This window comes from Phocoena phocoena, chromosome 20 (genome assembly GCF_963924675.1).
Source record: "Phocoena phocoena chromosome 20, mPhoPho1.1, whole genome shotgun sequence".
In the NCBI taxonomy this organism is placed as follows: Eukaryota; Metazoa; Chordata; class Mammalia; order Artiodactyla; family Phocoenidae; genus Phocoena; species Phocoena phocoena.
In genome coordinates, this window is record NC_089238.1 from 41247670 (window position 1) to 41270915 (window position 23246).

A 23246-nucleotide genomic window follows, 5' to 3' on the forward strand; every position below is an offset into this window, starting at 1 on the left:
TTGACCAAGAGGAAGAAAGGAAGGAAGAGAGGGAGGGAGGGAAGGAGGAAGGAAGAGAAGGAGGGAGGGAGGAAGGAAGGGGCAGGATAGAGGTCTTGGGACCAGCCAGGGATGACCAGGGTATTGACTGGCTCTCAGGAGGGGGTGTGTGAAGGATCAAGACCTCCAGTCTCCAAACATGCTGGTCACCCTATTCCAGAGTGACACATGGTACCAGAATATTACTGGTTGTCAAATCTTTGCCCACTCTATCCGCCCCCGATTCTATGCACAGAGAGTCTGTGTCCTCTCTGGATCCCCGGTTTGCGTGGGGTGGGAGTGGTAGGGGGACATGAGGTCCCAACACCCCTTCCGGTCTTCAGGGGAACTAACCGATGGGCTGGCACAGGATTGAGGCTCAAGCCCTCTCTTAACCCGGCGAGCAAACTGTTTAGTCGGCGGGTGTGTGTGTGTGTGTGTGTGTGTGTGTGTGTGTGAGTGTGCGCGCGCGCGCGTGCACGGGGCGGTGGGTGATACTACACTCCAGACCCTGAAACAGGCGGACTGAACTCTCACTGGGAAGCGAAACACGCTGATCTGGCCCCTTCCCGGGCAGACAGCAGGTGGCCCCTGGGCCAGTGTAGCTTGAACCCAGATGCCCTCGGGGCAGGGTGCAAAGAACCGACTTGGGAGTTGCCCAAAGGTCCTGGTCAGTCTCCTTATGCTCAAGAACAGCCTGGGACTCACTTCTCCCCTTCTTCCTCTTGCTTTGACCCGGGTAGTTCAGTAGCGGCGAGCATTGGACACTGAATTCCCATTCAGCCCGGCGCATTCTAGATCCCTCGTCAAGGAGGCGCCAGGAATCGGGGATGAGGGCTGCGCTGCGTGGACTCAGGGTACCGAGGGCTGGGCTGGGTACCCAGCAGACGCGAGCTGGGTCTGATCAGCTGAGAGCGTGCGCGAAAGCCAGGCTGAGCCTCGGTACATCGATGCGCTCGGCGTGCAGCGCGGTTAAGGGAGTTGGCCAGGGATGAGTAGGGGCTGGGCAGCGAACTCCGACTGGGAAGGAGAGTTCCTATTGGCAGGCCGTTTGCAGAAGGCGGGTCCTGATTGGTCCGGCCTCTGTGAAGGCTGTGAGCGGCGGGGTTAAGCGCGTCGCCGCTGCCAGGGCCTAGGCGCGAGACCCCAGAGCTGAATCCGCGCCTCGGAGCTGGAGCTGCGGTCACTGCCATGGGCCTCCGCCTCTGCCCTCACCGCGCCGCCCTGCTCCCGAGTGGCCTCCTGTTAGTCCTTATGCTCACAGATCTGGCATTCACGGCTGGACGTCCGCCACCGGTGGTGCTGGGTGAGGCGCGCGTCCAGTCGTGGGTCCGTTCGCTCGTGCGTCCGGCTGGATGGGGTGCGGGCGGGGCTGTCTGCATCTGCTCTAAGCACGGGGTGAGGGAGCGTATGATTGTTTTGTCATCTGGGTCGGCCCGTCCACTTCCTGCTATGCTGGGCGCGGTTGTGGTCAAACTCTTGTCATCTTACCCTATAGAATATGGGGGTAAGTGGGAGGGTTACCAGCCGTTTGCGCATCGGTACGCCTGTTCATCTCATTCCCAATCCTCGCCTCATCCCCATTTGTTAGCTGGAAAGACCTAGGCTCTTTGGCCCCACTCCTGAGGGCCGGTAGGAGGTAGGGTGGCTTCGGAGTTGGCCCCCAGGGGCCTCGGCATTGACTTGGGCTTGGCTTGGACGCTGTCTCCCTCCACCCTTCCAGCCCGACACGTTTCAGAGGGCATTACTGAAAGGGAGCTCTTTGGGGAAGGATTGCTCTCCTAACCTGCCACCAGGGCTCTCCCCTAACTTACCAAATATGTGGCATTGGGCCTGAGGGAGGAGGCCCAAGGGAATCTGAGGATGGCTATAGACAGAGGAAGGGGTTGAGACAATGGCTATGAACAGATGTCATACTGTACCCTTACTCCTGCCAGACCTACTTGGACTGCGCTATGTTGGGGCTAGGCAACCTCCCCTGCCTACCTCCTCCTTGCTGCTGGCCCAGGCAACTGTCCAGGAGCCAGTAGTATTTCCTTGTGGTGGGTGTGGCAGGGATGAGACCTCCCTGTCTTGGGGTCTTTGGGTGCCTCATTCAGGCCATCACTCCCACGAAGAGCTAGTGTGTTGGTGGCCATCCAGGGCTCCTAAAAGCAGAGGCATGCCGAGGTATACATTACATACTGAGTCTGCTGCAGCATGACCCCCATGCTCTTTCTGCTGGGAGTATTTTAATGGGGATGATGCAGATCACAGAAGGGTAGGGTTAGCAGGCAGTGTGATCCCAGGGGTCCTCCACCAGGAGCTCTGGGCCAGGAAATGCTCCCAGGGAATGCTGGGCCCAGGTTCACCATGGAGTTTGGGCAGATTTGGCCTTGCCTTCCCTAAGCTTGCAGGATGATTCCCAGAGGTGAGGTCTGTGCTGGGCAGGCACAGAGAATCCACTGACCCAGTCAGGAAAGGTTTCCTGGAGTACACAGCTGGAGCTGAGTCCAGGAGAGAGTTCCAGGCAGAGGGAACTACGTATCAGAGGGAGGGAGCTAAGCAGTCCAGGCTCTCTGGAATGGAGTGGGGGAAGGAGTAGATGGTGCAGGGCTCGTGACTGGTTGGGTCATCTGGACTTTGTCTTGGGGGCCTGCAGGGAGCCTTGTGTGGACCTAAGGAGTACTGAGTATGAAGGGTGTGGCATTGGGAAGTGTGTGGTCTCTGACCGGACTGGTCCTAGGCCTTTTCACCTGTATTGGTGCTAAATGCACTCATTAATTCATTCAGTTCTTAGTTATCCTAGATCACAGCAGAGGAGCCTCGGGTTGTACCTAGAGGCACTGAGCAACTGGAATCGTAACCTGCCCAGCTTCTCAGAGAATGAGGCTATTGGCATTAATCCTGGGAAACCCCATGGTGGACAGCAGACAAGCTGTTCCTGGACACAGAGCAGGGACCTAACCTTGGCCATCAGAGGATCAGCATCCAAGGGTGACCAGTCTCTGTGGGTGGGACTCAAATTGGTGGTAGAGGAAGCAGAGGCCAGAGAAGGGATACTGAAGGCCCTGGGTGGGGGAAGGGACTATAGCAAGCTATTTCCACCTCTCCCAGCCTGTTTCCTTATCTGTAAAGTAGGCATAATAAGGATATTCTTCCCAGTGTTACTTGAGGTGAAAGGCATGTGGATGGCTCTTATCTAGTTCTAGGCACAGAGGGACCCAGGAAGTGACCATTGGTATTTTTAGAGGCCACACAGCCTGGCCAGGCAAAGGGTATCCAGGCAAAGCAGATCAGATGACTTCCTCTTTCAGCTATTTCCTCTCTGGTGGAAACAGTGACCAAGGTTTCTTCACTGCCCTGTCTAGTCCACAAGCATCTCATCTAGAGGCTGTCATGCTGAGGACTCCCCACTTCTGCACCACATCATGAAGGGAGGTGAATGCAGGTGCCACACCTCCCTCCCATGGCTGCACTGAGGACACAGTGGGATGGTGTACAAGGAGAGCTTGTCCTCTGCAGGGCTGTGTTCACAGCTGGAGGCCAGCGAATGCCCCAGAGAGCCAAACACTGGATCCTAAATGGGGTTTGGAAGGTGTCAAGAGAATGGCATGTGGGAGGAGGTGAGGCCTGAAAAGTCACTGGGAGTCAATGGACTGTGAAGGGCCTTGAATGTTAGGCAGTCAAGCAAGGGGGGAGCAGGGGATGGGTTTGAGTGTCACAAGGGCCCCAGGCCTCTGTATAGACTGAATAAGTAGAGTGAAGTCATCCTTGGAGCCTGGTCACACCCACCCCCATTGGGCTGTAGCTGGAATGGTGTGTTGCCTCAAGAGAGTCATTTCCAACACAGGTGTGCTAAGATGCTAGGGCCCTCCCGGTGAGGTGCACTCTGGAACCTTTAGAAGGGTTTAGCATCTGGGCTCTGGCCTTTAGCAAGCCCTGAGGACCTCAGTAGGCTGGCAGGTGCCTGCTTCTCTCAACTGTTTCTGTTCATTGCCCCCTTCCAGAGCCTATCCTGGAGTGCCTTCTTTGGATTTATTTTTGGCTGGTTAAGTGGCCCAGTGCTCTGTCCTGTTTCCCAGTCCTTCTTTCAGAGTATACAAGACCCTGCCTATGAAGCCGAAACCACCGTCTGTACCCCGACACTGAATTAAATCTCGGAGACAGAGTTTTGGGTGAAGTAGAGAGGAATAGCTTTATTGCTTTGCCAGGCAAAGGGGGCCACAGCAGGTTAATGCCCTCAAAACTGTGTGTCCCAACTTGGAGAGGGTAGTGAGAAGTTTGATAGTAATGGTTCAAGAGGGTGTGATCAGCTCATGGACATTCTTCTGATCGGTTGGTGGTGAGGTGAGTGGGAGTCAACATCATCAACCTTCTGGTTCCAGCGTGTCTGGGGTCTGCAGCGTACCGGTGGGGGTTTCAGTATCTGCAAAACAGCTCAAAGATATTGTTGTGTGTGTGTATCCCTTGATGGGGAACCAGGACCTTGCCCCAAGGCTGCACTATGGTTTCTCTATGACTGTTTCTCCTTTGTCTTGCATCCCCTCCCTTCCCTAATTAACAACTGCATGAATCTGCCAGTTGGAACTCAGGAAAGGTCATGGAGGCTGAATGAAGCCTATTTCCTGTAATCAGAGAAATGGGGAACACAGAAAGGCTTTTGTGCCTAGGAGCCCCACAGATATCACCTACTCTGCAGCCTGGGATAGCCGTGGGTAGAAGGCCTTTGGGTTTCCAGCCTGCCAGGCCCAGGGTCTCATTCATGCTCTATGTCCCCCTTCAGTGCCCGGTGATTTGGGCAACCAGCTGGAGGCAAAGCTGGACAAGCCGACAGTCGTGCACTACCTCTGCTCCAAGAGGACAGACAGCTACTTCACACTCTGGCTGAACCTGGAACTGCTGCTGCCTGTCATCATTGACTGCTGGATTGACAATATCAGGTGGGGGCTGGGGCACAGGTGGGGCGCTGCTCGCTGACCCGGTCTAGAGACGCCTCCAGAGCCCATTTCTATCTCACCTGCGCCTCAAGAGATCTCAGGCTCAGCGTCACTGACCTCTCTCCCTTCCCATTTCCTCTGTCTGGTCCACACCACCTTGGCACTCTCCCAGACAGAACTTTCTTCCCTTTCCTGCTGCTCCTGTCCCTACCCTCTCCAGTGCCTCAGGCCCTATTTGTGGTTTCTATGCTCCAGCCCCTATTCACAGCCTCGCCTTGGCCCCCACCCTTTCCCTTGCCTCTGACTTGGCCACACCTGCCCCCTCCAGCTGCTTGGGGATTCCTTTCCACTTGCTGTTCTTTCAGCCTGGAATCACCCTTTACACCCTTTGCCTGATAAACTCCCTCCCATTCACTCTTTAAAACCCAAGCCTGCTTTCTTTGTGAAGTCTCCCTGCCAATCCCCAGAGCTCTTTTTGTTTGTGTGTTAGTTTTTTATAAATTTATTTATTTAATTTTTGGCTGCGTTGCTCGCGCGTTGGGTCTTTGTTGCTGCGCATGAGCTTTCTCTAGTTGTGGCGAGCGGTGCGTGGGCTTCTCATTGCCGTGGCTTCTCTTGTTGCGGAGCACAGGCTCTAGGCACATGGGCTTCAGTAGTTGTGGCACATGGGCTCAGTAGTTGTGGCTTGCGGGCTCTAGAGCACAGGCTCAGTAGTTGTGGTACACGGTCTTAGTTGCTCCGCGGCATGTGGGGTCTTCCCGGCCCAGGGCTTGCACCCGTGTCCCCTGCATTGGCAGGTGGATTCTTAACCACTTTGCCACCAGGGAAGTCCATCTCCAGAGCTCTTAAGCTCCCCTTCCCCCTGGCCACATGCCTGCTCCTCTAACCTGCATTCCCTGCCTGCCAAACATTGTTTCCTAGGATATTTCTTCCATAATAAGATAATCATGTAATGAGACTTACTGCTTATTGAATGCAAACACTATACATTTTACATACTTTCTTTCATTGAGTCTTACAGCAATCCAGTGAAACAAGTGCTGTTTTTAGACCTGTTTTACAGATGAGGAAATCTGGAAGCTCAAAGAGGTTACAAACTTGCTTAGGGTCACTCAGCTAATAAGTGACAAACTAGAATTTGAACCCATAGTTGTGTGCCTCTGAACTAAGGTTCCTGCCCACCCTGAGCTCCCTGAAGGCAGGGACTGTGTCTCTTTTATCTTTAAAGCTGTAGGACCAGAAACACAATTGGTTTTCAATAAATATTTGAGCTGAATGGAGTCTTTCAAATTAAGATTGTTTTTTCCCCTGGAGACACACTAGCTGGTTCTAGCTGGTTCTCTGGGCACCCTGCCTTTCCCTGTTGTTTATGACCCCTGCTTTGTTGACTTTTTCCTCCTCCTTGTGCGATCAGGGTTATTTCTGGGATGTTGATCCGCATTTCTATTTTTGTTGCAGAAGCATGGTCTCAGGTATTGCCAGTTGGAGGTACAGGCTGATACTGAGAGGGGCTTATCTACTTTTGTTGGGCCCTGACCTGTTTAGACTTGCATCCAGCATAGAGTACTTTGGCTTTCTAGAACTTTGCTGAGTGGCCATTGGGATGATCTACAGATTGCCCTGGAGAGAGTGGGTCCCCAGGACTTTTATTTGGGCCAGTGTTGGGTATCTTGTCAGCTTTCTGTGGCTGATCTTTAAGGGTGGGTGGGACTCAGGACAACTGGGGACTGCAGGTCTAGCCTGTGTTTTCTCAGGCACATTTGCCTCCATAGTATCAAGGGAGGCCAGAGCAGGGTTCCTGGCCTGGCACAAGGCTTTCCTCCTGTCTTCCACCACCCTGTCCCCATCATGTCTCCAGGCCTTGCCCACCCAGTCACGCAGCAGCCACAGGTGCTCGGGGTTTCTCTGTCTGGTTCTGTTGTGTGTTGCATTCATCATCTCCTTTGCCCTGTGTTGTGTTATGGTGGGTGGCAGGAGCTGGATCCATGGAGATGGAGCAATGGGAGCCTGCGAAGTTAGGCTGCCTGCCTTTTGGGGTCAAGTGTGATGTTCATGGCGGAGCCAGGCCTGGCAGCCACACCCCTCTCTAACCATATCTAAGACCTGCATTAGACAGTATGGGTGACATTGAGGAGAAGGGAATATTGCCTCACAGGGGTCCTGAAATCAGTCTCTGGAGTGAGCCTTGGTGGGGTCCTCATTTGGATGTGGTTACTCTGATCTGTGCTTTACAAATTTGCTTTGTTACTTTTTGGTCTCCCCTATACATCTGACCAGACCTGAGGATGGGAAGGGAATATGGCTCAGGACACAAGACAGTATTGGGACACACCAACTTAGGTGTCACCTCTGGGTCACTGGCTCAATATCCCCTCCTGGCAGGCTGGTCTACAACCGAACGTCCCGCACCACCCAGTTTCCTGATGGTGTGGATGTGCGTGTCCCTGGCTTTGGGAAGACCTTCTCACTGGAGTTCCTGGACCCCAGCAAAAGCAGTGTGGGTGTGTAGCCCTTCCTCATGGCCCCCAGGGAATGGGGATGGAGGTTCTGATGGACTCCGAGAGTGGGAGGAGCCCTGTTGGTTTGAGTGGGGGTAGCCTGTGAACCATCTCTAATCAGTGTGGGCACAGAGCCCTATAGCACTCCTTCGGGGATCTCCCGGCTGTAGGTGTCACAGTCTCCTTGGCAGGCGTGGTGTGGGCAGCTGACAACGACTGTACTCTCTCTGATTCTATGGATTTATGTCTATAGGTTCCTATTTCCACACCATGGTGGAGAGCCTTGTGGGCTGGGGCTACACACGAGGTGAGGACGTCCGGGGGGCCCCCTATGACTGGCGCCGAGCTCCAAGTAAGTGGTTGCTCTCATTTCCTCCCTGAGGTCATGCGGGAGGGGGGTGGAGAGGAGGAAGTCACAGCCACCAAAGGCCCTGGGCCTTTCCCTTCTCCCGTGTCTCTGGCATCCAGCCCAGCCATCACAGGTCCTGTCCTTCCCCCACCCTCAGCCCAGGATTTCTGGGCCTCTGAGCCCTGGGGAGAGATAATGAGGCTGAGGAGGGGAAAAGGAGCTTCTTTTCCCTTCATGGAAATTGAGGGGAAACCAGACCCTCCCCACCTGGATTTTCACACGCTCCCCACCCACCTAGTCCTGGGTCTGGCCTGAGACACAGTCAGTGGTTCAGGCCCAAGGACCCTTCCTGCCTGACCCCCGCCTGGCTCTGGCCTGCAGATGAAAACGGGCCCTACTTCCTGGCCCTCCGCGAGATGATCGAGGAGATGCACCAGCTGTATGGGGGCCCCGTGGTGCTGGCTGCCCACAGTATGGGCAACATGTACACGCTCTACTTTCTGCAGCAGCAGCCACAGGCCTGGAAGGACAAGTATATCCATGCCTTTGTGGCACTGGGTCCGCCCTGGGGGGGCGTGGCCAAGACCCTGCGCGTCCTGGCCTCAGGTAAGACCCTGCCTGGCCCAGCATGGGGGGTGCTGGTATCAGATGGCACACTCTCTTTCCCTCTACAGTGGCCTCCTGGGCCACCCTCACGTCTCTTCTCTTGGGTCAGGACCCTTCCTTATCCAGAGTTGTATTCTTTTCCAAACATCTCTTTCTAAAAGAGAATATAACACTACTTCTAAATTCACCTCTCCAGCTGATGACTCTTGTTATCTGTGTAGGTTTCTTACAACATGTACACGGAGTGGCATAACCGTTGGTCATAGGGCACACGTGTACACACACACACACACACACACACACAGCTTGGTCCTGGCTGGCCTTACTTGGTTTGATCCAAAGTTCTCTGGAGGAGCCTTCTCCCTCTCTCTTACCCCCATCCTCACTTCTTCATCCCCACCTTCACCCCAGAGAAGGAAGGCTGGGCTACAGTTTCCTGTTTGTGAGTTACACCTCCCTCTGTGGCAGCGGGGAGCCTCTGTGGGCCACACAGAGAGGAAGCAGGTGCAGATTTGTCTGGGCCTGCTTGCTTGGCAGTTGGGAAAACCAGCTCCTTCCCTGTTCCTCCCCAATCCACCTGCCTTTTCAGGACTGTTAGAACATACCAGCTGTAGCCCCAGGGCTTTCCTCCCTCTGCTAGGACTGGATGTGAGCCAGGGCTGTACCAAGCATCTGATGAGCTTTCTTCCTCAAGTAACTGCCACTGCCTGACCTGCTTATTGGTCACCTGATCGTTGTGATCAGTCCTCTCCCAGTCGTCACCCTGGATTAGCTGGACAGTGAATCCAATTATAGTGAGGACTCATCACAGCTACCTACTCTGTCCAGCCTGGACCTGAAAGGAGAGATGTGGGCCCTTCTGAGTTTGAGACAGGTTACCATGGTGGAGTTCAGGTACTGGCCCTTTCAGAGCTTCCCCATGAGTCCCCTTAGAGCGGTGGTCCCCAACCTTTTTGGCACCAGGGAATGGTTTCGTGGAAGACAATTTTTCCACGGAGGGGGTGGCGGGCTTGGGAGGGGTGATGGTTCAGGCGGTAATGCGAGTGATGGGGAGCAGTAGGTAAATCGTCACTCTCTAGCCCACTGCTCACCTCCTGCTGTGCAGCCCAGTTCCTAACAGGCCACAGACTGGTAATGGTCCGCGGCCCGGGCGTTGGGGACCCCTGCCTTAGTTAGAGCTTTGCCTCAGATTCTGGGAGACTGCTGTCAGGCTTTGGCAGTCTGGGAGTGGGGGTGGGACAGGATGGGTGGTAGTCGTGGACACTTAGCTAGGAGTTCCCTTTCCTGACGGCTCCTAGAGCCAGGCCCCAACAGGCAGAGCTGAAGGCCTGCAGTCAGTGGTGGGGTGATGGGTGGCTGTGGGTCCTGAGCAGGGCAGAGGCCCCTGTTCCCAAGTTCCAGCTCATCCTCTGGCGATCTCACTGGCTGGTGGATGCGTTTGTGCTGTTGGCATTCCTATGTAAGAAAGACTCTCACTTTGTCTGCAGCCTCCCCTCCTGCCCTGTCTCCTGCAGGCCTGGCTGCCCAGGTCAGTGCCAGGCAGGTGGGTGGGATGAGACCAGGGCTGGCTGGATGTAGGTCTGAGCCTAGGAAGGGGAAAAATGTTTACATAGCTCAATGTAATGAAAGACTAAGAGGACTGTGACTGTGTCTTTGGGCTGCCCACCTGCTGATTCACCTGTGACAAGGTCAGTACCCACAGGCTGGGTGATAAGTGCTCTGGGGAAGGTATTGTTTTTACCATGAATCACCCTGTGGGTGTGAGCTGCCTAAATCCCTGGTGACAAAATGCAAAAGGAAAGAAACAAATCTTGGTCATGTGCTTCCTAGATAGAGCAAAAATACAGGGAAATAGGGGAGTTGTCACCATGTTAACAGCATAGAGATGCCAGAGTGCTGGCCAGGCCCGGGCTGGGGGCTGGCAGGGGCCCTGGCGGTGAGCATGCTGCCCAGCTGGCTTGCATTCCCAAGCACAGACTGACTGGAGTCCTCTATCCGCAGGAGACAACAACCGGATCCCGGTCATTGGGCCTCTGAAGATCCGGGAGCAGCAGCGGTCTGCCGTCTCCACCAGCTGGCTGCTGCCCTACAACTATACCTGGTCACCCAAAAAGGTCTTCGTGCACACACCCACAGCCAACTACACGCTGCAGGACTATCGCCGCTTCTTCCAGGACATCGGCTTCGAAGACGGCTGGCTTATGCGGCAGGACACGGAGGGGCTGGTTGAAGCCATGGTGCCACCTGGCGTGCGACTGCACTGCCTCTACGGCACTGGTGTCCCTACGCCAGACTCCTTCTACTATGAAAGCTTCCCGGACCGTGACCCGAAAATCTGCTTTGGTGATGGTGATGGCACTGTGAACTTGCAGAGCGCCCTGCAGTGCCAGGCCTGGTGTGGCCGCCAGGAGCAAGAAGTGTCATTGCAGGCACTGCCGGGCACCGAGCATATCGCGATGCTGGCCAACGCCACTACCCTGGCCTATCTGAAACGCGTGCTCCTCGGGCCCTGATTCCTGTGCTGGGCAGGGCTCTGGGATGGGCTGGCCACCACTGCTTCTCCTGGCCTGTGGGGCAACCATGGCCCATGAGTTGAGCAGTTTGTGACTGATCACCTAAGGCCCTGGATCTTGGGTTGTGAAGTGGGGAAATGCTGGGTTTTTTATCCTTCCTCTCTGGGAATGAGGAAGGAAGACAGTCTGAAGTTACTTGAGGGACCCTTGGAAAGAATGCTGCTGATGGTGGAATTGTGACCTCAGGACTGGCTCCGCAGGTGGATTGGCTGGCACCTGGCCCCAATCCCCAGTGCTGGGGCCTTGTGTTCCTCCTACCCCTGTGGCCTTTTCACACTCGCCCACCAGGGCCTGGCTCCTCAGCTTTCTTGTAAGGGATGTTACTTAACTGTGGTCCCTAGGTTGGGCTCCTGGTCCCTAGGGTGTACCTTCTCACACATTGGCCACAAGTCAGCCTGCTACTGGCCACGGGTGGCTGGAGCTGCTGTCTTCGTGTGGCCTAGCTGCTCACACAGCCTGACTGGCTTTCTGGGGGCAGCCCGGTTCCCCCCTGCAGGCAGGGGTGGGTTGTTATGTTCTCCATGGTTCCCAGGCCCTGGGGCATTCACTCCTACCTCCCTTACTTCTAAGAACAGCCTAGCTCAGGGCTGGGCAGCAGATGGACCCCCAGTTCTCGGGGCTGTGTCCCAGGAGCCCTGATCTCCTTGGTTGGGCTGTTGCCCACAGTATTGATGCTGCCTCCCTTTGCCCTGGGGCTGTGGTTCAAGAGTGAGAGCAGAGCCTGGTGCCATGCCCTTTAGGTACTCATGAGGAAAGAGGACTCAAGCAGCCAAGGCTAATCAGAGCCACCCTGAGCTGCCCTCTTGCTGACCCTCCACCACATTGCCACCCTGCCCAGGATCTCTCTAGCATTCACGTGGGCTGGCACAGGACTGAGAGGAGGTAGGACTCTTGCCCACTCTGCCCCGCACCCATCCCCACCAGGCAGCTCAGTGGTGTTTAGTCAGCAGGGACTTGCCCAGAAACTTGAGTGGGCCCCTGAGAGAGCCAGGTGCCTTAGGGGCCCCCTAGGGGTTTTCTTCCTGCTCCAGAGGTGCTGCATGGATCTCCCTGTGATAGAAGGGATGGAGGATGTGGATCTGCCTTGGTGGTCTCCCAAGTGGGCAGTGCCTAAAGGCCAAGACTTGGGTCTAGCCTCTGGGGTGGAGCCCCAAAGCCACAGTCAGGCTGGACTGTGCTTCGCTCCTACAAGGTTTCTGTGAAGCAGAATTTTCTCTGTTGCATTCATAGCCAGCATCTGTCTCTCCCTTTGTTCCTGAGTGGTGGCCCCCACATGGGGCTCTGAGCAGGCTGTACCTCGATTCTGGCAATAAAAGTATTCTGGATGCTGTAAAGTGCCCTGGCCTAGCCTCTGCTCTGAGCATGAGAGGAAGGAGGCAGTGGAAGGGTGAGGGGGCTAGCGAGGCAGGTAACCAGAGGCTGGACCTTGACCTTGCTGGGGCCTTGATGGGTTCTCTCAGCACCAAAGCATGGCTCCTGTGCACCTCTTTGGGTTTTATCCTCCTTCCCCCTCTCCTGGGATCTAGTTCCCCTCCTAGGACTGAGAAGCAGGACCTGAAACATTCCTGTTGGAATGAAGCTCCTGCCCACCACCCAACTCTGCCGCTCCTATGTGGCCAACAGGCCCCAAATGTCACCCCACAGCTGGGAGCCAAGGACAATCCTGACGGTCGTGCTGTCTGGACTCTGCTTCCCAGCCTTCTGTCCTCCCTCAGCTTGCAGGTCTCAGCATCCTTTGAATTTTTTTTAGGATGCTACCCTTCTACTTTGTTTCATCAGTTCATCTGCCCGCCATCTGTCCCTCTTTGGGAACAGAGTGAGACTGAGGAGGGAGGGAGAGAGACCAAGATGGGCAGAGATAGGGACTGAAAGACTGGGGACCAAATGGAGATGGATAAGGACAGAGGAACAAAGACTGTGAGACAGGAAAATGTGTGTAAGGATGGAGACTAGGCCAGAAGTCTGTGGTGCAGAGCCCAGAGCTGGGGGCCAGTGCGGGTGGTGGAAGCCCCAGTTCCTGCCTCCTCCACAGAAGCCTGGCCAGCCGGGGTTTTAGGTGTCAATACACCGTGGGCCGCTAGAGGGTGCTCTGAATCTTCTCACTACACCAGTTATTGGCCAGACCTGGAAAAATGGGTGGCCCAGAGGGTTAGGATGCCTAGGAATACAGAGGTCCAGCTGCATTGCTGGCCTTGGTAAAAAGGATGACAACGTGAAAGGGAGTAAACCCTTACCCCCAGATCCTGCCCAGCCTCTTAGTGCCCTGACACATACCCACTCATGGCCTTGCCGCCACCCTCTCACCCCTGATCTGTTTCAACCCCACTTCTACCCTCAGTTTCACAGCTGTAGAGACAGGGTATGGAGTCAGAGCAGGCTTCAGGACCAGCAGACTGGAGTTCAAATCTGAGCTCTACCACTTCTAGCCAAGTAGCTTGGGGAGTCTCCTGACCTCCCGAAGCTTCGGTTTGCTCATCTTAAAAATGGGGATGGGGACTTCCCTGGTAGTGCAGTGGTCGAGAATCCGCCTGCCAATGCAGGGGACACCGGTTCGATCCCTGGTCCGGGAAGATCCCACATGCCACGGAGCAACTAAGCCCGTGTGCCACAACTTTTGAGCCTGTGCTCTAGAGCCCACAAGCCACAACTACTGAGCCTGTGTGCCACAACTACTGAAGCCTGCATGCCTAGAACCACTAGAGAAGCCACTGCAATGAGAAGCCCGCACACCGCAACGAAGCGTAGCCCCTGCTTGCTGCAACTAGAGAAAGCCCGCGCACAGCAGCAGAGCCCCAACACAGCCAAAAAGAAAAAGAAAAATGGGGATGAATAAGTGTACACTGTAGGGTGGTCCTGAGGATACACTGATGGTTTTGGAGAACATATGATTCAGTGCTTGGTTCATGGTGGCTGTCAGCTGGCAGGATGCTGTAACTGGGTGTGAGACAGTGAAGCCAGAGGTTCTGAGAGCTTGTAAGTCATGTATGCTGCTGATACAAGGACAAGTGGACTGGCTGTTACTGAGTGACACAAGTGTCCAGAGCCCTTCCTCTGCCAGGCCAGGGAGGCAGGAGGAACTGATCCAGGGGGAAAAGGGTCAGATTCTAATGACTCCAAATATACGCATGCAGACATACCTCAGAGATACTGTGAGTTCGGTTCCAGATCACCACAGTAAAGTGAAGGTCACAGTAAAGTGAGTCACATGAATTTTTTTTTGTTTTCTGGTACATCTAAAAGTTGTTTGCACTATAGTCTAGTGCAATAGCATTGTCTAAAAAAACAATGTACATGGGCTTCCCTGGTGGCACAGTGGTTGAGAGTCTGCCTGCCGATGCAGGGGACACGGGTTCGTGCCCTGGTCCGGGAAGATTCCACATGCCGCGAAGCGGCTGGGCCCGTGAGCCGTGGCCGCTGAGCCTGCGCGTCCGGAGCCTGTGCTCCACAACGGGAGAGGCCACAACAGTGAGAGGCCCACGTACAGCAAAAAAACAAAACAAAACAATGTACATAACTTCATTAAAAAATACTTTAGTGGACTTCCCTGGTGGCACGGTGGTTAAGAATCTGCCTGCCAATGCAGGAGACACAGGTTCGAGCCCTGGTCCAGGAAGATCCCACATGCCGCGGAGCAACTAAGCCCGTGCGCCACAACTACTGAGCCTGTGCTCTAGAGCCCATGTGCCACAACTGCTGAAGCCTGCGTGCCTAGAGCCCATGCTCCGCAACAAAAGAAGCCACCGCAATAAGCCCGCACAGCACAACGAAAAGTAGCCCCCGCTCGCCACAACTAGAGAAAGCCCGTGCACAGCAACGAAGACGCAACACAGCCAAAAATAAACAAAACAAAACTTTAGTGCAAAAAAATGCTAACCATCATCTGACAAAACAGCATTGCCACAAACCTTCTATTTATAAAAGATGCAACATCTGCAAATCACAATAAGGCGCAGAGCAATAAGACATGTTATGCCTGTACTCTCATTCACACTTAGGGAAAGTATTCCAAGCAGGGAGCACAAGGAGGGCAGCACCAGTGAACACTCTTCAAGGATCATCACCTCAGGTCTATAGGTAGGAGTATGGAAGGGTTTTTAGGCGGAGGAGATACGAAGTCATTCCAATCTGTATTTTAGGAATACCTCTTACCCTGTGGGGAAGGGTTAGAGAGAGCAGGATAGGGATTGGGAGGCTACTATGGCTGGGGAGAAGAAAACCATGAGATGCAGGGCCTGGGGGAGCAGGAGGAGGAAGGGTTCAGGGTGCTGCCCATTTCCTGCTGGGTCACTACATGGTGGGGAGCAGGGTTTAGTGTGTAGGCAGTCTGGAACCAGAGGATGTGTAGTTGTGAACACGTGTCTGGGGGGGAATGACTGCATAGCCCAGAAGAGAATCATGGCTTGAGGTGTGGACAGGAAGCTAAAGGGTAGGGCTCAGCTTTCCATGAGATCAGGAGGCCATAGACGGAGCCCCAGAGCTACCAGAGGAAAAGGAGCCCTAGAAGGAGATGGAGGAGGAGCAACCACAGGGAGAGGAAGAGGACAGGAGGGTGCAGCTCCAAGAGGGGTCAGGCAGGATGAGGACTGAAAACTGTCCTCAAGCCTGGGCCCCAGGTAGGCCTGGGGTTGGCTATGGAAGCTCAGCGGTGTCCATGTGTCTGCAGGGACCTTAAAGGATGCACGGTGGTCAGAGCTGTGACTCGGAGGACGAATCCTGGGTCTGTCTCCCTAGGGTCTCCAGGCGGAGGGTTGGCTGTGAACGGGGTATGGAGGCTGTTTAGAGCTCCTCGTGTGAGCTGTATGGGGTCCCCCGGGACTGCGGCCCAGGCCAAGAGCCACAGAGGAACCGGGTGTGGGGGCACTTAGGGTTTCCCGCGGGAGCGTCCCCGTATTGAGTCCCTCGGAGGCCCCGAGAGACTCCAGGGTCGGGGAGCAGCCAATCAGTCGGCTAGTGGGGCTGGGCCCGGGTCGCGGCCCGCCGGGGGCTGGGACCTCACCTGCGGACCCCTGAGCGCGGCCGGCGGAATTCCAGAGGCCGCGGCGGCCCCCTGGGGCCCGGAAGCGCCGCCGCCCGCGAGCCCCGCGCGGAGCCAGGCGCCCTGTCCCGACGCAGCGCGCGCTGTCGCGATCCGGCGGCGGATGACGTGGCGGGGGCGGGGCCTGAGCGGTCGCGGTGGGGGCGGTGGCAGCGCAACCGAGCATCCCGGAGGCGCCGGGCCACCACGAGGTAACGGGCCGCGGGCGGGCGCGCCGAGGGAGCCGGGCCGTGGGAGCGGGGCCGGGGGAGCCGGGCCGAGGGAGCAGGGCAGCGGGAACCGGGCTGGGGCCGCATTCTGCTGGTGCCGAACTCTCTGCGCCGCCGCTGCATGCGGGATGCGGTTCCCGTAACCCAGCACGGGGCAGGCGGGCCGCGGGCACGTGAGAGACGCTGCGAGTGAGCGCGTGCCCGAGGGGTACGCCGTGCGTGTGAGCGGGACCTTGAGCGTGAGGGGGACTCCAGGAGTGTAAGACTGAGCGTGTGAGGAGGACGCCGTGTGTGTGTGTCTGTGTGTGTGTGTCTGTGTGTGTGAGTCAGTCTGAGGGTGACCCTGAGTGTACGAGACGCAGTGTGAGGGTGACGCTGTTAGTGTGACGGAGACTCGGTGTGTGTGTGAGAGAGACCCTAGTGTGGAGGTGACTCCATGAGTGTGAGAGGGACTGAGAGAGGGAGATTGTGAGAGACTGAGTGTGAGAGAGACCGCGGTCAGAGTGGCCCTGAGTGCGACCCTGTGAACGTGAAAGAGGCCGTGTGAGATACTCCAGTGTGAGTCTGGTGCTGAGAAAGAACCTGTGCTGCGTGGGAGAGACTCTGAAAATGAGTAAAGGCCCGGGGGACGAGCCTGAGGATGTGAGCACCTGAGCAGAGCTTCCTGGGGCCGCGGGGAGACTGGCCTATTGGAGGGAGGACGGTGTGTGCTCCTGCTTCTATGGCTCTTCTTAGTGTCTTTACATCCTGTCATCCTGTTTGATCATCTCATGTCGTAAATGGAAGGCGATATTTGTGAAACATTAAGAGAATTCTTCACAGAGCACTGAGTGATCAGTCTGGGCACCACTTGTGTTATAGCCAGTGATAAGCAGGAATCAATATTTAATTTAACATTTGTTTTTGAGTACCTCTTGTGTGCACTGGACTGTGTGCTTGGTAAAAAGAATTCAGTCTCTGCCCTTGATGGGGAAGAAAAAGCACTACCGGGCTAGCAGAATGCTCAGCCATCTGGTGCTTATCTCTGAGAGCTGCTCCCTGATTTTGAAGATCTGGGAGGAGCAGACTTCTGAAAGCCTGTGAGAGCTTCCTGAGATCATTTTCAACTCTCTGTTCTTGTTGGGAGGCCCTTGAGGAAACGGCCCAGGCTGCCTGCATTGCTGAGGTCCCACTGCGTGCTAATGGCTTTTGCCTCCCAACTTTGGTCTCAGATTGTCATTAAAAGTTCTTATATTTGATTTTCCTTTCCTGACAAATTTGTGGGAAACCACAAGCCTGATATTCTCCTGTCTGCCTCCTTCCCTGTCTGACTGTGGACATATTTTTATTACAAACCAAAAATAAATAGCAGTTATGTGACTGATCTCTCTGGCATTTCTTGGTACACAGGAAATTTCCTGACTTCTGTCCTTTGTCCTTCCTGCTGTAGTTTCCAGAATGTGTGGATACATTACTACAAAAGTGATGCAAGTGGTGCTCATGGGACCTGGGACAGAGGGAACAGCAGTTGTCTAGACATGCATGACTTGAAAGGACCAGGCTGGTTCTCAGACACGTGTTCAGTTACACCCCACTGTGGGTGTGATGGAACTTCTAAGTAATTGAGTGCTACCCCTGCTGGGCATGTAAAAATTAGATTTTACAAAAGGAAATATCGTCCTGCTGCTTACTAGGTTCATTTTTTGATAAGTTGCCTCTCACTCTTTGTTGCAGAGATTAATTGGAGACACGTGGAATTAGGCCTGGCTGTGGAGACTTCATTTTCTTCTTCGTACCTGACCATTTATGATGAGGTGGCTTATGAAAGTGTGATGTTTGCTTATTTCCTCACAGGTGGATATTATTGCTCTGTTCTTCATTAATTTTCTTGGATCTTTGCGAGTTGTAAACCGTTTTAGTTAGTTATTTGAGTACAATGCTAGTAAAGAGAATGGCTCACACATAATTAACAGTTATGTAACACTATAATTATTATATAAATAAATTATATATTTATTATATCTCTTAATAAAGAGTAATTGTGGTGGTTTATATTTAAAGATACTTGCAATGAGGAAGTAAAAATAGGAAACCAAAGCCATGGAAAAGACTAGATATCAAGTACTGTTGAAAAGTGAGGGTATCTGTTCACTGTGATTGGGAGCTGAATTTGATATTGAGTTTCCTGGTGTCCTAAGTGAAAAGACAAATGTAAAGAGTCACATAATTTAAGTTTAAGCATAAAAAAAGTAATACATTTTCATTGTAGAAATTTTGTAAAACTCAAAATATAAAAAAGAAAAAAGTCTTCTGTGTTTTCACCACATTTAAGATTTTGGTGTCTTTCTCAACAAAGTTTTTTTTTTTTCCATAGTCATCAATTATAAAAGTTTTAGAATACAGTTTGTAAAATATTCTTTGTTTGAACTTTGAAAGAGACAGTTTTTCTCCCTGAAAATTGCATGTGATAGTTTAATGGTTAAATTTTGATGAGGAAATTTTAGTGGTCCGGTGAATTCCTTTATTATCTGCTGCACAGGAGCTTGGAAAATATGATGAAAACCTGTTAGAAAGCTGTGTTATGTCCTTACAAGTGGGGTTTAACACTAGTTTCTCAAGGCAGAAACTTACTTATAGGGTGTGTGGAATTGTTTAATGAACACTGTCTTCAACAATGAGTTTAGAGACTTTTGTTTTGTTTTGTTTGCCATGCCGAGGGGCTTGTGGGATCTTAGTTCCCCAACCATGGGTCGAACCTGGGCCCCCTGCAGTGGAAGCACAGATCCTAACCACTGGACCGCCAGGGAATTCCCAAGAGACTGTGTTTTCGAGAGAGGGAGACTAGACACACACATGCAGGGACACAAGGATATGTGTGGAGAAAGAAGTCAGCCAGGATGTTGAGGGAAATGGTGGGAGGAGAAGGGTGTTAGAGGCAAAGGACTCAGTATGAGCAAAGATGTGTTTTTCTGATGGGCTCTGGAAACCCTGGACTACTCCAGGTTCTGGAAACTGTAAGTAATTCAGTGTGGCTGGACCATGGGAGGGACCATATGTAGCAGAGGGTCTAGTGATAAGGCCCTGATAAGAAGGTTGGAATTGATCCTAAAGACCTCGGGCAGCACCTGAGGAAGGGTTTCTAACTGTGCTCTGACAGCAACCAACTCAGTAGATAGTAAGGTTGGTATTCTGTTGTGAAACTTGAGGAGCCAAAGCAGTTTTTCCCTGTTGGAAGGCTGTCTCCCTCCCCTGATCTGCCCCCATCTCCTGCATGGAGGTAAGCCCTATTGCAGGTGTCTTTTTTTGTTTGTTTTTCCCCTCAGAATTCACATAATTTTAGACAAGAACTATGTTGGGACATTCCATTTTCAGGTGTTCTAGATCCTTGCTGATTTTATGTTTACTTGTTCTATTGGTGACTGAGAGAGGTGTATTGAAGTCTCCAACTATAATCGTGGATGTCTGTTTTTCCTTTCAGATCTATCACTTTTTGCTTCATGTATTTTGAAGCTATGCTGTTGGGGGAAATACACTTTTAGAATTTTCTTCTTGCTGAATTGACCTCTTTATCATTATATAATGTTCTCTTTTATCCCTAGCAATACTTCTTATTCTGAAGTCTCGTCGGATGTTAATATAGTTACTCCCCTTTGTTTTTGTTTTTTTTTTTTTTTGCGGTACGCAGGCCTCTCACTGTTGTGGCCTCTCCCGTTGCAGAGCACAGGCTCCGGACGTACAGACTCAGCGGCCATGGCTCACGGGCGCAGCCGCTCCGCGGCATGTGGGATCCTCCCGGACTGGGGTGCAAACCCGTGTCCCCTGCATTGGCAGGTGGACTCTCAACCACTGCACCACCAGGGAAGCCCTCCCCCTTGGTTTTGATTAGTGTTTTTTCACCATCTTTTTACCTGTAACTTATGTCTTTATAGTTCAAGTGGGTTTCCTGTAGACTGCATATTGGGTTTTGCATTTTTATCTAACCCAACAATGTCTGTCTTATAATTGGTGTGTTTAGATCATTTACATTTCATGTTATTATTGATATGGTTGGATTAAAATCTTCCACCTTGCTAGTTGTTTTCTGTTTTCTACTTATTTCATATGTTCTTTGCTTTTTTCTACCTACTTTTGGATTGAGTATTTTTTATGATCTGTTTTATCTCCACTGTTGGCTTATTATTTATACCGTTTTTAACTTTCTGGTGTTTGCCCTAGTTTCACAATGTACATCTTTAATTAATCACAGTCTACCTTTAAATAATATTACATCAATTTTCACATATTATATAAGAACCTTACAGTAGTATAACTCCCAGTTCTTCTTTCTTATCTTTGTGCTATTGTTTTCATACACTTTACTTTTACCTATGCAATAAATTACCACTGCATTGCTACTATTTTTGCTTTAGGCTAGGCAGTTAGTTATATTCTAAGGCAATTAATAGAATCAAAAAAGTATATTTTTAAATATTTACCTTAGACCATTTGATATTGTCCTACAATTCTTAGATGCTCTGTTCTGGATTTTTTCACATTTTGACTTGTATGGTTTTCATTTCTCTGCTGAAATTCCACATATGTTCCTGCATGCTGACCAGATTTTCCATTAGAGCCTTTAATGTATTAATCATAGTTATTTTCTTTATTTTTAAATTTATTTTATTGAAGTACAGCTGATTTACAATGTTGTATTTCTGCTGTACAGCAAAGTGATTCACATATAAATATATATATGTATATTCTTTTTTTTATAAATTTATTTATATTTGGCTGCGTTGGGTCTTTGTCGCTGCGTGCGGGCTTTCTCTAGCTGTGGCGAGCGGGGGCTACTCTTCATTGTGGTGCGTGGACTTCTCATTGCAGTGGCTTCTCTTGTTGCGGAGCACAGGCTCTAGGCACACAGGCTTCAGTAGTTGTGGCACACGGGCTCAGTAGTTGCAGCTCGTGGGCTATAGAGCGTAGGTTCAGTAGTTGTGGCGCACAGGCTTAGTTGCTCCGCAGCATGTGGGATCTTTTACAACCAGGGCTCGAACCCTTGTCCCCTGCATTGGCAGGCGGATTCTTAACCATTGCGCCACCAGGGAAGTCCCAGTCACAGTTATTTTAAATTCCCTGTCTGATAGTTCCAATATCTGGATCATCTCTAAGTCTTGTCCTATTGATTAATGATTAATGATAGTGGGTTGTTTTTATTGCTTTTTTTATGTTGCTTGTGATTTGTTATTGATTGTCAGATGTAATATGTGGAAAAGTAGAGATTGAGGTACATAGTCTTTATTCTGGGAAATGGGTACAACGTCTTCTTTTGCTAGCCTGTTAATTTGGGAGTTTGAGTCAGTTAGGAGGTGAGTTGGGTTTGGGTTTTGTTGTTGCTATGATTACCTTAGGTGCACCAGTGGCTCCAAATTCCTCTGGTGTTTCCTTGCCCTGAGGGTGGATTTTTCTATGTTTATGCTCCACCCTCAGCATTAGGTCTTCTTTGTACACCTGTGCCTCAGCACACAGTGTACCACAGCCTTGTTGCTGGGTGCTTGCTAACCTGGTGGTGGGGAGTAGAGGGGTTCTCTGTTGTCTTGGTTCAGCCTCAGCCTTAGGCAGGCCCTATTTCCCTGGGTCGGGGGGGTTGGATCTTTCTGGGTGAGCCTGCCCTGTCTAATTGTCTGGACCAGAATTTCCTGCTCCTCCCTCAGGCAGAGAGGATTGTTTTATTTTTTCTTTCACCCTGTCCCAGCTGCCTTGGGAATGACAGTTTCCCCATTCCCCAGGTGTTTAAGATTTTTAGAGAAGGGAGCAGGTGGACCTTCATATTTTTCCCAGAGCAGTGACTGCTTTCCTTCTCCAGGCCAGCACTTCTGAGAGGCTTTCTCTGGCCTGGTAATTCTTGTGAGCACCCACTGAGGTCTCACTGGAGAAAACCCTCTAAGTGTCTACGACTCTTGCTAACCCAAACTTGACCTTTAGTAATTCATTAAAAATTGTTCCTGAATTGAATTCTTCTTTCCTGCCTGTATGGTGGTTCCATTGTTCTCCCTCTGCCACAGGTAAGCCAGAACTTGCATCTCTCTGGGAGGTATCTGTTTTTCCTTAAATCTCAGTCTGGTTGGTTGGCCTGTAACCTCAGCTCTCTAATGATTTCAAGAAAAGTTACAATTCTGTAGATTATCTGCCTTTTTCTTGTCATTGGAGTCGGAGTGATGCTTTTCCCAGATTTCTACATCTTAAGTGAAAGTTAGAAGTCAAGGCAGTTACATTTCATACTATTTTTAAATTTTCCAGTGAAGTGAGTTTACCTCTTTTTCCCTCCCTGTGATATTGTGATTATTTATTTGGTCTTTGTCCACTGTTCCTGTCCCACAGCTCTTGTAATTTCTTAATAAGAGCCATAGAGGCATCTTTTGTTATAACATTTGTTTTGTTCCCAGTTCCTGAAATAGCTCCAGATCAGTGAAGGTTAAACGGATGTCTTTTGTTATTCATATAACCAGCCCCTTTCAACACACCTGAGTTTATGTTAATGAGGTGATTTTTTTGAAAGCATCTAGATCCTCTAAGGATGGGGGTTGCTTGTTGGGGGAACCAGCCCTGTGATTAGAGGGTTTGGAAGTTTTAGTCCAGGTCCGACCTCCTGGGAGGGGAGAGGGTCCGGAGATTGAATTAATCACCAGTGGTCAGTAATTTGATCAGTTATGCCTTTGTAATGAAGCCTCCATAAAGAACCCAAAAGGACAGGTTTTGGAGAGCTTCCCGTGCCTCTTCTCCATACCTTGCCCTCTGCACCTCTTCCATCTGGCTGTTCCTGAGTTATATCCTTTATAATGAACTAGTAATCTAATAAGTAAACTGTTTTCCTGAGTTCTGTGGGCAGCTCTAGCAAATTAATTGAACCCGAGGAGGGGATAGTGGGAACTTCCGATTCATAGCCAGTTGGTCAGAAGCACAGGAAAAACCTGGACTTGCGATTTGGCATCTTAAGTTGGGTGGGGAGGGCTGTTTTGTAAGATTGAGCCCTTAACCTGAGGAATCTGTGGCTATTTCCAGGTAGGTGGTGTTAGAATTGATT

General features: G+C 51.8%; 1 protein-coding gene across 1 annotated transcript; it reads left to right on the top strand.

Moving 5' to 3' along the window:
* Positions 1-1209: 1209 nt before the first annotated feature.
* PLA2G15 (phospholipase A2 group XV) lies at positions 1210-10903 on the top strand. Its single transcript, XM_065898948.1, has 6 exons — positions 1210-1324; positions 4784-4940; positions 7320-7438; positions 7689-7787; positions 8166-8390; positions 10392-10903. Exons 1-6 carry the CDS (start codon positions 1210-1212, stop codon positions 10901-10903), a joined length of 1227 nt encoding a protein of 408 aa, XP_065755020.1.
* The last annotated feature ends 12343 nt before the right edge of the window (positions 10904-23246 follow it).

Excerpts from the sequence above, each read along its gene's own strand:
- PLA2G15 (XM_065898948.1), top strand. The coding sequence starts at position 1,210 with ATGGGCCTCCGCCTCTGCCCTCACCGCGCCGCCCTGCTCCCGAGTGGC. Across the intron at positions 7,439-7,688 it reads CCCCAGCAAAAGCAGTGTGG|GTTCCTATTTCCACACCATG; the intron begins GTGTGTAGCCCT and ends TTATGTCTATAG. Across the intron at positions 8,391-10,391 it reads CCTGCGCGTCCTGGCCTCAG|GAGACAACAACCGGATCCCG; the intron begins GTAAGACCCTGC and ends CTCTATCCGCAG.